This window comes from Myodes glareolus, chromosome 22, assembly GCF_982192425.1.
Source record: "Myodes glareolus chromosome 22, mMyoGla1.1, whole genome shotgun sequence".
Lineage (NCBI taxonomy): Eukaryota > Metazoa > Chordata > Mammalia > Rodentia > Cricetidae > Myodes > Myodes glareolus.
The window spans coordinates 52,465,661-52,479,077 of NC_142047.1; the positions used below are offsets into that span (position 1 = coordinate 52,465,661).

The 13,417-nt window shown below is 43.7% G+C and overlaps 1 protein-coding gene across 9 annotated transcripts in view; it reads left to right on the forward strand.

Moving 5' to 3' along the window:
- Positions 1 to 13,417, forward strand: part of Tcf25 (TCF25 ribosome quality control complex subunit) — a 30,809-nt gene that overhangs the window by 1,051 nt on the left and 16,341 nt on the right. For 7 of the 9 annotated variants that reach the window (XM_087900559.1, XM_087900558.1, XM_085681875.2 and 4 more), the window contains exons 2-5: positions 6,463 to 6,624; positions 7,611 to 7,685; positions 8,429 to 8,547; positions 9,374 to 9,439. In XM_087900559.1, coding sequence (XP_087756685.1) covers positions 6,463 to 6,624; positions 7,611 to 7,685; positions 8,429 to 8,547; positions 9,374 to 9,439 — 422 coding nt within the window. The remainder of the gene's footprint in view (positions 1 to 6,462; positions 6,625 to 7,610; positions 7,686 to 8,428; positions 8,548 to 9,373; positions 9,440 to 13,417) is intronic. The other 2 variants (XM_085681874.2, XM_048437537.3) reach the window with 1 other exon arrangement.

A 13,417-nucleotide genomic window follows, 5' to 3' on the forward strand; every position in this document is an offset into this window, starting at 1 on the left:
ACAGCACTTCTGTCTGTCCCAGCATTTGTACCTAACTCATACTTTACAGCAGGTGTCTGACGCACTCGAGTCCCATAATGTTCTTTCTTGAGACTGCCTGACCTGTGTCTGCAGTTTCCATATGTGCATGAATTATGATTCTGGCTTCATGTGTGGGCAGATAATATGTCTGTCTCAGTCGTTTAGTGTCTCCAGTGTGCACATATGGTAAGGCTTCAGTGGCCATTTTTGAGTGAGTGAAAACTTGTCTGCAAGTCCTTTGTAATAACCTTGCAGTGGGTTATCGATTGGCAGGTTTAAAAGTCCATATACAAAGATATTGAGGAGCGTGGGAAATGTCATACACATTTTAGGAGTTTGATTCGGAGATCGTTTACCTCTCCAGGAAGGAAGGAGAGGGATTGATGTACATGCAGTCTCTGGTGGTAGTGGGACTGCAGCCTCCCCTTGGTTCTGTCAGAACTCTTCCTCCTCTGATTTTCAGCCTGAAAGTAGCTCCGATTCCTTCTGTTTCTTGTCCTTGGTGCACAGTCAATAGGCAACACACCCATACACATCAAAATAAGCATTTTTAAAAGATACACACTAAAGCATTAACAGCGCCGTCTTCAAAGAAGCGGAAGCATGGTGGCCTTATCCTATAAATAAAAAATAAAAAAAAAAATAGGGCTGGAGAGATGGCTCAGTGGTTAAGAGCATTGACTGCTCTTTCAGAGGTCCTGAGTTCAATTCCCACCAACCATATGGTGGCTCACAACCACCGGTAATAAAATCTGGTGCCAACTTCTGTCTTCAGGGACACGTGCAGGCAGACCATTTTATGCATAATAAATAATAAAAAAAATAAAGGGAAGTACAAATCACCCTTATGTGCCCATGGCCCAGTTCCCAGTTACATTCATTCAGTCTTCATGTCTTTAATGTTATCTTGCTCTCTTCTCTCTAAGAGGTGATTTTTAATCAGATCTCATACATCACATTATTCTCCTTTAAGTGAATCTTCCTCGGCATCCAGATTCCTCCCTTAGGAGCAACTGGTGTTAGCTCTCAGACCTTGGGTATCTGAGACCATTGGCCCTGAAGATTTTACAGCTCTCTGGAACTCTTCCTCCGGTGATCAAGGCTTGTTTGTTCTTCCCTGACTCTTTCCAACTTTCTACCTTTAGCCTCAGTTCTCTGCGTCTGCCTCCCTTAGTTCCTGCCCCGCCGCTCTCTCGAACTGTTCACCTGCCTCTTTTTTAGGTGGCAGGCAGCTGGCTGCCTTGCCGCTTTTGGAGCCCAGGCTGGTCACTGCGCAGCTGCTTCTTTCTCTGTATTACTGGCTTAGCCCACGTTACTGAAGTAGGCAAGAAAAGGGGCTGGAGAAATAACTCTGGTTTAGAGCCCTTGTTGCTTTTCCAGAGGACTTTGAGTTTGGGTTCAGGGGATCACCTACAAAGCAACCAAGGCTGTGATGGTAAAAACCGAATACAAACTGAAGGCCTATTTCTGACGCTGCACTTTTAGGAGCCAGAACAATCAGCTGTGATCACGGTGCTGTGTAGTTTTTTTTTTCAGGTCCTCTGTAATGTTCAAAGGAATATTGATATATATTGAATATGGATAGTCCGCCTTGCTGTGTGATGGACAGTTCTGTTCCTCAAGGCCACAGCGGAAGACTTCAACAATTGCCAATTAGAGAATCAAAATGCTCCATCATCCTCCAAAGTCTTTGCATAGTTATAGGAAAACAAACACCAGAATTTGAAGAAGTTATTAACATTCATACTGCTTCTAACCAATTTTAACATTGTCTAACATGTGTACAGTGCCTGGGGGTGGAGAGCGGCCCCTTTGTCTTCCGCCCCAGGTGCACAGGAGACTCATTACTGCTGTTCTCTACGCTCTTCTGAATACACAGCTGATAGCTCTCCCTTCCCAGAGGTTGTCAGGAGCCAGGTTCGTGCAGGACAGTTCTCCCCGACCTCATCTTTTTCTAATCTTGCTCACTGTGTTCCAGCCACCCTGACCTCGCTGTGCCCCCCTGTCCCCGGCTGCAGTCTTCTTTGTTGATATGCTCACATAAGACTTACTCTCGCCTCTCGTGGGCTTGCTTAGGTGTTATCCTTCTGGTTGTGTCTCCCCTTTCCACCTGGCTACAATTAGAACCATCCTCAATCACATTCCTTTCATTTTGTCTTTTGATTTTTCTTTCCTTCCCCCTGGCACATACCACAAACACGCTGTACTATTCTTTTTGTGTGTATGCTGCCTGTCTTCCACTGCTGGAATATAAGTTTCTTGGAAACATAGATTCTGTTGCTCACTGATGTACCCCACTGCTCAGAATAGTGTCTGACACCCAACATGCATACCAATCTGTGATGATTTTAGTAAGACAAATTACTTGAGGCATGCATGCAAGGCTGTGGAGTCAGATGCGAGGATGCTCTTGCTAACTCGTGGGACTGTCATGAATACTGCATAAACTCATGGGTGCAGTGTGTACCATATGCTGAGCATGGATCAGCACTCAACAATGCAGAAGTGTGCTGTTGGAAATGAAGGGGACAAAAGCACTCTAGAAACATTACTGTAAGTGGTTTACTTGGATATATTCTTAGGGGTTGATGATGTCATCTTTGGAGAAGGAAGCAGGATAAAGATGGCCTGGGCCACTCCTGACTTTACATGAGAAATCATCTTTATTATTTCAGTCAGAAAACAGGGTTTCTCTGTGTAATAGCTCTAACTGTCCTGGAACTAGCTCTGTGGACCATGCTGGACTCAAATTCACATCCGCCTGACTGTGCCTCCTGAGTGCTGGGATTAAAGGCGTGTGCCACTACTGCCAGGCTCAATCAGAAGAATTTTTAAAAATCAATTTATTGCTGAACATGGGTAACACATACCTTGAATCTCAGCACTCAGGAGGATTTCTGTGTTAGCGGGCAATTTGACTGTATATCAAGTTCCAGGCCAGCCAGGGCTACTGAGTGAGACCCTGTTTCAAAGAAAAAAGAGAGAGAGAGAAAGGAAATCAACTTATTCAAGTTATATAATAAAATATATCTACTTGCAGCATCTAGTATGCATTTGACCTTTCCAACTGTGTGAATTGTTCATGCTTTAGACATCTGGCATATGCTCGCTTCTCCTGGCCCCTTGCTCAGAGCACACTTTTGAGAGTTACTCAGTTTTGAGTATTTGTGGTTTGGTCTTTCTTGTTGCTGAATACTAGTATGTTCTGTTCAGTGATAGGGCTTGCACCTAGGGCTTGTGCATGCTAGATCTGCCTGCCTATTCCTCCTAAGTGCTGGGGCTGGGGTTAAAGGAGTACACCACCACCACACAGCTTTTTTTTTCTCCTTCCTTTCTTCCTTTCTTTCTTTCTTTTTTTTTTTTCTTTTTTTGAGATATGGTTTCAACTGGGTCATTGTGGCCCATGCTTTTAATCCCAGCACTAGGAAGACAAAGACTGTCAGATCTCTGAGTTTGTAGGCTGGCCTGGTCTACAGTGAGATCCAGGACAGCCAAGGCTACACAGAGAAACCCTGTCTTGAGGCAGGTGCAGGGATATGGTCTCCTGGGCATGGTGGCTCATGCAGAGGCAGAGGCAGGCAGATCTCTGTGAGTTGAGGCTAGTCTGGTATACAGAGTGACTTCTAAGATAGCTGGGGTCACATGTAGAGATTCTGTCTCAAAAAAACAAAAACAAGGGGGCTGGAGAGATGGCTCAGTGGTTAAGAGCATTGCCATCTATAATATGGTCTGGTGTCCTCTTCTGGCCTTCAGGCATACACGCAGACAAAATATTGTATACATAACAAATAAATAAATATTTAAAAACAACAACAACCGTGTGTGTGTGTATACACACTTTCTATATAGATATAATGTATACATACAGAATGTATGTTATATTTATATTATGTTTATATTTGTAATATATAGAGAGGCTATAATATGTAATATATACTATATGTATATTTGTATTATATATTTATAACATGTAATACAAACTATTATATATTAAATGCAAATATACTTAAGTATGTTTATATAGAGAAATATCGCATTATACCTATACACATGACTATAATATAAAATATAGATATAAATAACATTATAATCTATATGTATGGTCTCTATATAATATATATTATATATATATATTTGCATATATTGTGTGGGGGCCTAAGAGATGGCTCAGCTGTTAGGAGCACTGGCTGTTCTTCTAGAAGTCCTGAATTCAATTCCCAGCAACCATATGGTGGCTCACAACCATCTGTAGCGGGATCTGAAGCCCTCTTCTGGCATAAAGTTGTATGTGCATATAGAACTCTCATGTACATTAAGTAAACCTTTTTTAAAAAGTTGTATATATTGTGTGTGCTCGTATATATGCACATGCATATAGACTCGAAAGAAAAAGGACAACAAACAAAATTAACTTAAAAAATTGACTCAGTTGGGTGTGGTGGTACGTGAAGACTGAGGAAGACTGATATGAGTTCAAGGCCAGCCTTGGCTTCTTAGTGAGACTCTGTCTTTAAAAAAAAAAAGTTGGAACCAGGCATGGTGCTGCATGACTTTAAAGATGGATCTCTGAGTTTGAGGCCAACCTGATCTACAGAGCGAGTTCCAAGACACAAGACACAGAGCTGCCCAGAGAAACCCTGTCTGGAAAAAAAACAAAAACAAAAAAACTTAGCTTTTTGGTGCACGTTACAGTAATTTTATTATATTAGAACAATATGTAACCAATATGTAAATCTTTCACTAACTGCATATAAACCTGAATGAGCATGACTTTTCCCTTACAGCTACAGAGGCGGAAATTCATGTGACTGTCTTTTTGACACTGGTTCCTACTGTGGGGCTCTCAAGGCCGCCTTCCAGGGTTAGTAAATAGTGAGAAATAAGAATTTTGTTCTATGACTTACCTCAGGGAACATGTACAGAGTGTGCAGGGACAGAGCGTGGGCAGAGGGAAGTACCAGAGGTTGTGCTTGCTCTGTTGACACAGGTGGGACTCTAATACTTCAGATGTCCATGACTGTATACATGAAGTATTCCCAGCCAGGGAAAGTGACCTGAGTTCCCATGTTCAGGTTCTTTGTCTCTTCTTGGCATCAGGGGTTGTAGATGAGCTGGTTATGCAATATGTTGGTGAAGTTCCCTTGAATGGGGCTTTACTGTGTAGTTCACTTAGTTGACCTGGCTCTGCAGTGCTTCTGGAGGATGAGATAGTGACTTTGGATACCTACATTAGATCCTGTTGCTACCACCTGGCCTCAGGGCCCCTGTAAATCCTCTGGTCAGTGTGAATTGAATCCCCAATAAAGAAGACATTACTGTGGAGAATGACCAGAGGCAGATGTTAACTGCCCAGAAACCAAGACAAAGGCTAGGCCTTTGTTTGAATGGGGTTCAGTTTATTATTATGTATCTATAAAGTGGAACTAACCCCCATCTCCTGCAGGGCATCTCTGTGTAACAGTCATGGCTGTACTGGAACTAGCTCTGTAGACCAGGCTGACCTTGAGCTCACTGAGATCCATCTGCCTCTGCCTCCCAAATGCTGGGATTAAAGATGTGCATTACCACCACCCCGGTGGAACTAAATACTGCCACAAACAGTGCATTCAACAGCATGAGAGCATAGGCGTGCTCATTTTTTAAGGTTATTTTATGTGTATGTGTGTGTTGCCTGCATATATGCATGTGTATCACATGTGTGCCTGGTGTGCACGGAGGCTGGAATGCTGCCTTGGATCCCCTGGACTGGAGCATGGATGATTGTGAGCAGACTTGTAGGTGCTGGGACTCAAACCTAGGTCTTGTGGAAGAGCAGCCAGCGCTCTCGGCTGCTACTCTCGCCCTCTAGCCCATTCTCGTGTTTGTCCTCCACCCTCGTGAGCATAGTGAATATTTCTGTGAGGAAAGAATGTGTTAGCATTCTATTTGTGAGTTTGTCAACAATCAAAGGGAAATATCTGTGATGTTTCCAGACGTCTCCTCAGTTCTGCCTGTACATAGATAGCTCTATGAACAATGAAGAGTTCTGCTGGCTTCCTTCTGCCAATTTAGAAAGTAGCTTCTCTTTTAGCAGCCTGTCACAGGCATTGTGGTACCTTGTTTGGCAAGTCTAATAGACTTAAAAAATAGTTTATTGAGGCTGGAGATGGCTCAGTGGTCAGGAGCACTGGTTGCTCTTCCAGAAAACCCAGGTTTGAACCACATTGGTGACTCATAGCTGTCTAGTTCCAGGGGATATGACATCCTCCTCTGGCTTTCATGGGCACCAGAAATACATGTGATTCATATACATACATGTAGGCAAAATACCCATGAACATTAAAAAAAGAAAAAGAAAAATGTGAAGTTGCCTTTGGGAGGTACTCAGTAAGTGAGGTCCTTGTGCCTACACGGGACTGTGATGCTCTGCTGCTTTCATGTCCTTGCCTTTTTTTTTTCTAGATAAACATCGAAGATCTTGAGGATGATCCTGTGGTAAATGGGGAGAGGTCTGACTGTGCCCTGCCAGACTCTGTGTCATCAGGGAACAAAGGAAGGGCTCAGCGTGGAAACCCAGAGGCGAAGCAAGATGAGGACGAGGCCAAGGCAGGGTTCCCAGAACAGGTATAGGCAATCATGTGGTGATGGGGTGACTGAGGCATGTCAGAGGGAGAGCCCCAAGGTGCTAGCAGCTTATTACCCTGTCCCACCAGTTTCTTGAATTCTTCTGCTCATCATTTGTCTGCTTGCCCTGAGGAACCTAGGTGAGGTTTCTTTGGAAATCTGGAGGCCATGAGTAGCCTCATGGGTGCCATGTAGAGTGTCTACCTGCCTCTTTCAAGAGTATATGTGTTTGATCTGAAAATGTCCTCTGATGAAAGCCTGAGTTCTCACAGAAGGACTTGGCTACAGTAGGTATTGCAGGAGAGCAGAGGCAGGCCCACCATGAGGGCAGGTGGAGCACAGCAGGAAGTAGTTGGCAAATTGAAGAGGGAAAGACAGTTGCTAGGTGACTGGACGGTCCTGTGAGCTAACTCTACCATAGGTAGGGGAAGTCCTGAAGCACATCAGGGCAGGGTATAGAGGCCACGCCCACCTTGTCACTGGGGAGGACCATGGGAGTTATTTCTTACTGCAGAAATGCCAGTGAGTTGGAAGGACTTGAGGATGTGGGAAAAAGAAGGAGGACTATCACGCTGGGAATTGAACTTGTTCTTTAAATTTTTATTTTATTTATTTATTTATTGGTTTTTTTGAGACAGGGTTTTGCTGTAGTTTTAGAGCCTGTCCTGGAACTAGCTCTTGTAGACCAGGATGGCCTCGAACTCACAAAGATCCACCTGCCTCTGCCTCCCGAGTGCTGGAATTAAAGGCACGCGCCACCACCGCCCGGCATTTTATTTTATTTTAATTCAGAGTCTCACTATATAATCCCAGCTAACCTGGAACTCTGTATGTAGACCAGGCTGGCTTCAAACTCAGAGATCCGCCTGTATCTGCCTTCTAAGTGCTGGGATTAAAGGCGTGCGCCACCATACCTGGCTGTTGCGTAGTTCTTAATGTTTCCGATTTTATTTCTTTCCATTGATTAAAATGTCTCCTTCCATTAGTCTAATGCAAGTGGCAAACTTCGAAAGAAGAAAAAGAAGCAGAAAAATAAGAAAAGCTGCACAGGAGAATCCTCGGTATGTTGTCACACTGGCTGGTTCCTCTGCCTGAGCCTCACTGTTCCCTGATGGTCCCTCAGGTTCTGAAGAAAGTTTTGTTTTATTGAACATTTTGATTGCTTCCCACTGAAATGTGGCTGAGAGGTCAGGAGAACAAAAGGGAACATCACTTACAGATCTTGCTCTGGCTTGTGCCCTTTGCTCCCTGGTTGTCAGACCTCACTCTTGGGTTCTATGTTTGGAGGTTGAGCGTTCCTTCTAGATCTCTTCCCTGCTCAACTTGCTTTTGTCTTATCCTAATGGCTTAAATTGGTAGTGAGTGTAGAGGCCACTGGATCTGTCATCAGACGGTACAGTCCTGTTGCTGCCTCATGTCCAGTGTTTTACTGTAGTTCCGAAAAAAAGTCATAGCTTTGTTACCGTCCAGCGAAGGGTCGTGACTCAGCTTACCCAGGGAGCTAAGCTCCCTAGAGGACAGAATGTGGTGTTTTAGCCTGTGATTTCCAGGGCCCTCTGAGTCTGTGATTCCAGCTCTTCTGGCTTTCTCTAGTGAGCCATGTCTCCTTTCTGAATGTCTGTGCAGCGTATGATCATGTCTTTTAAGAGGTAAATCGACATAATCATTCTTTTTCAAAATAAATCATTCTGTTGCTGATGGTTATAATATTGGAAGTAAAGTCAGAGCCAGGTATGGTGGCACATGCCTAGAATCCTAGCAGTGAAAGTCAATGTAATGATTAACAGGTTGTTCTGACTTTTAGGAAAATGGGCTAGAAGATATTGATCGTATCTTAGAGAGGATCGAAGACAGCAGCGGGTTCAGCCACCCAGGCCCCCCTCCACTAAACTCCAGGAAGCACGTCCTGTATGTGGAGCACAGGTACAGCCCTCCCTCGCTTCAGGAGAGAAAAACCGTATTTGAAAAACGAAGAAGAAGATTTACTATCTTTCTTTCCTGTCGAGTCTGATGATATACATTTGTAATCCCAGCCCCAGCACTGGGGAAGCGGAGGCAGGAGAACAGGGCTGCATAAGATGAATACAAGGAAGAAAGTATGCTCTATTTCTGGGACAGTGGTGAGGTTTAGGGATGCAGTTCAGGGGGGAACGTGCACCTCACATGTGGAATCCCCCGCATCCCATCATCTGTGCCACCAACTTGACATTCAACTCCTTTAAAAAACAAAACGAAGCAATGTGGTGCTGGGTGTGGTGGCTTCTGCCTGTGGTACTAGGACTCGTTAGGTTGAGGCAGAAAGATTGCCACAAGTTCAAGAACAGCCTGGGCTATAGAATGAGACATTCTGCCTCAGAAACAAATAAATCAGGCTTATTAAACATTTAAGAAATATCAAGGAAGAAGAAACACTCATTCATATTTCAGAGGGCTTTTAGCTTTATGTATCTAGATTCTTGAGCTATGTAGAGCAGCTGTTCCCGTTCGGATAAGTAAAACATAGCTCCAGCTACAGAGGTTGTTGTCAGTTTTTTGAGAGTGGGTCTCACAGTTTGCTCCAGGCTGACTGGGACTTCTGATCCTCCTGCTTCCGCCTTCCAAGTACTGAGATTCAGGCATGTACCACCATGCCAAGCTCCCTCTTAGATCCTTATGTGAATTTATAAAATTTTATAAAAATTGAAAATTTATAAAAAATTTAGAATTATTGTAGAAGAACATAATTTTTCTTTCTAAACTTTTTCCTCAGGCACTTGAATCCAGATACAGAACTGAAAAGGTATTTTGGTGCTCGAGCGGTCCTGGGAGAACAACGGTGAGGCCCCGGGCACTCTGTGCTCTTCAGGTTCTCTCTGTCTTTCTGTGTAGAGGGAGACTGAGGCAGAAAGAGTGCCGTGAGTTCTCCTAGGGAAATGTTTGCATCATAGGAAATTAAGTAGAGCTCTTAGCACTGGGTCTGAAATGAGTCAAAAGAAATGATTTGTGGAATCATCAAGACTCCATGTACTGGGGTCTGTCCTTCATGCCTTCTTCCCTAGTGTGGACATCATATTTTTACAAAGATGCTAAAGACCTTGTGGTTTGAAGTCCCGTTGTTGTTTTACAATGAGCAAGTATGTAATCCAAAGTTGAGGTGATAATGAGGTGTTGTATCTGTGGTGGTTTTTAATAGTTCTTAGTGTCTGGGCGACATGTCACAGGAATTGCATTGCAGGGTGTCCCATGATTCAAGGAAAAGGGTCCACGGGTCCACCTCTGGGCATTTTGTTAGGAAGCAATGTGTATTCTCTCTGCTTCTCCATCAGAATGTCTAGAAAGATTTTTATCTTTGTTTTATTGTTCATGACAGAATTCTCTCAGTGGCCTGGAACTTGAGTTCTCTAACCTTCTGCTTCAGCCTTTTAAGTGCTGTGATTGTAAGCTTTGTACTGTCAAGGCTAGCTTAGCACTATTTATTTATTTTAATATTAGTCTATTTATTTTTTTAATATTTTATTATTTATATTGATAAGATAAAATATAGTGCTTCATATATGAAAATACATTCAAAGAGTTTGCATGTATGAAATTGTACTGTGTACATGCAATACCTGCAGAAGCCAGAAGAGAGTGTCATGTCTTCTGGAGTTGGCATTGCATATATGTGGATGATGGGAACCAAACCCAGGCCTTCTATAAGGGCAGCAAATGCTCATAATAGCTGAACCATTTTCTAGCCCCTAGCATTGTCTTTCTAAGTTTTGTGGGGTTTTTTTTTCCTGATTGTAAGACAAGTGTATCTTTTGAAAAAGTTCAGTCCCTTTAGTCATTTGACCTTTGACTTTCATTCTCTCACGATATCCCCATGTTATTTTGTAATTGGTTATATATTGTAGGAGCACATGCCAGTACTTTCTTTATGTGACCATGAGAGAATTCTGTTGGTCACTGTAACAGCCTGGTTTGCATGTCTGGTTTTCTAGGTTGTCATTCTCTATGCTGTGATGCACTAGGGTTGGATGCTGGATTGTGTGCAGCTCTTGGCTGTCATCCCATGACTGCACAGCGTCTGTGAGACAGAGCTGCCCGCTGCCGAGCTACCCTCGGAGGAGTTGTGCCGCTTAGGTCCCCACTCCACCCAGGGTCGGCCTCTTCTCATAGCAGACACGAGAAGTTTGGGGGCCTCTGTGTTGTTCCTACTTGTATTTCTTAGATTATGACTAAGTCCACTGGCTTTTCGGTTGCTGTTTACTTCTACTTTCCTTTCATTTCCTATGGGTTTTTGTGTGGTCTGGAGTAAAATCTCACTATGTAGTAATAGCTGGCCTAGAATTTAGTGTATACACCAGGCTAACCTGGAATTCAGAGAGATCCACCTGCTCCTGTTCTCCAAGTACTGGGAATAAAGGTATATGCCACCATGCCTGGCTTACTTATTTATTTCTTGTTTTATACTTTCAGTGTTTCATTTTTCTGACTTTGATGTCTTCTTTTGGAAACATTAATGAAAAATATTTATGCTTTAAATGTTCCCTTTTGGGGCTGGAATTATAGGCTTATTTGGTAAAGTGCTTGCCTAGCATGCTTGAAGTCCTGGGTTTGATCCTCAACATACAACTGTACTCCCAGCACTTGGTGAGAGGAGGTGGCAGGAGGACCAGGGGCCACCCTCAGCTGCATAGTGAATTTGAAGCTAGCCTGGAATACATGAGTCCTGCCAATCAATCAATTGTTCTCTTAATTGTACTGCCCTGGGCCAAGTTTTCTGTTTCTTTGTATTAGTTACTTTTCCTGTTGCTGTGACAAACACCTGACAGAAGAAACTTGAGGAAGGGGTTGTTCTGGCTTTCAGTTTAAGGGGATACAGTCTCTCCTGGTGGGAAGGGCTTGGCAGCAGGAGTGTTGAGACAGCAGGTTGCATTGTGTCCGCAGTCAGGAAGTAGAGAGAAATCCTGGTGCTTTTTCCCTTCTCACCCTTTATTGAGTCCAGTATCCCAGCCCATTGGTTGGTGCTGCTCACATTCAGGGTAAGTCTTTCTGTCAGCGCCCTCACAGACAACCAGAGGTGTGTCTTAGTGGTTGCAGATATTGTCAAACTGCCAATGAGGGCTAACCCTGCTCTCTCCTGCAACCCTGCTTTGTCTGTCTGCCATTTCATTATAGTTTTTATGTCCTGTTTCTGTGAATTAAGTTACTGACAGTAATTGATGATTATATTTGTTTCATTCTGTATAGTGCTAGGGTTAGATCCACAGCCTTACAAACCCTGCGTACACATTGAACACCCCCATGACCTCATTACTCATTGCTGGTCTTGAGCTACTGCACAGCTGGACTATAGGCAGGCACCACTTTGACCCAGTTCATTTGTTACTGTATTCATTTCTTTAAAACTTTTAAGCTGGGCCAGAGAGGTAGCTCAGAGAGTCAGATTGCCCGCTGCCAATTGTCAGTCCTAGAAACTGGCATGATGGAAGGAGAAACCAGTTCCCCTAAGTTTTCCTCCAACCTCCACACTGGAGCCCTGGCACATATATGCCCACACATGTGTACATGAGTGTGAACACAAATACATGGATCAATTTTAAGATATAAAACACAGGTTAGAGAGCTGACTTACCAGTTCAGAGCACTTGTTGCTCTTGTGGAAGACCTGGTTCTATTTCTAGTACTCACGTGGTAGCTCACAACCATCTATAACTCCAGTCCCAGGGAATCTAACACCTTTTCTGACATCCGCAGGTACCAGGAGTGCTCCTAGTACACATACATACATGTATGCAAAACATTCATAAACATAAGACAACTCTTTTTTAAAAAAAAAAAGCTTTTAAAAACAAAAGTTGTTTGGGGTTTGGTTTTTCAAGACAGGATTTCCTTGTGTAGCGTTGCCTATCCTAGAACTAACTCTGCAGACCAGGCTGGCCCCAAACTCACAGAGATCCATCTGCCTCTGCTTCCCGAGTGCTGAGATTAAAGGCGTGTGCCATCACTGCTTGGCTGAAATGAGATTTTTAAAAAACACAGTCCTTGGCTAGACATGGCAACACTCACATGTAATCCCTGTGCTTAGGAAGCTGAAGCGGGGGATTTCAAATTCAAGGCTAGTCTAGGCTACATAAAAAGACCGTGGTTAAAAATATAAAATGTTTAAAAAAAAATTATGTCTGCCTAAGATTTGTTCCAGAAGCTACCGTGTTTTTCCTTTTCATTCTCCACCCCTTACCCTGCTGCTTTGAGGCAAAGCCTGGAACCTTTTCTCCTTCCAGTGTGGCCAGTACTCTCCTGGGGACTTCATCTTCCTGTTGTACAGTATCTGTCCAGAGTTCCTCTCCAAATCCCTCTGAGCATGCCCACCACTCTGTGGGTCTGGACCCTCCCTCTGTACCCTAAACCCCCTCCAGGTGAAAGGTCAGATGGCCTTCCCAGCTCCTGTAGGCTCGGGACAGTTCCCTTGTCATGTCCTACCAGGAACTGGCTGTGGGTAACTGCCTATCTGACTTTCCTTCAGATTTTGACTCTGTTTCTCTAATATACTTGGTTTTCTCCTGCAGCTATTTTATTTCTTTTTGAGAGAGAGAAAAAAAAGCTTTTCTATCTTGTTCCCAGAAATACAACTTGTTACTCATTCTTTTCAAAGTGTCTCAAATTATCAAGGAAGCAGAACAACACACATCCACATGTGACTCACTCAGTGCAACCCGACGTTTCCCCTCCTGGAAGCGAGACGGCTCCTTCCTCCTCCCCTGCCATCTGTGCCCTACTGCTCACCATCTGGTCATGGTGGGGATGTGGAAAGGTGGGGAGGGCGTGG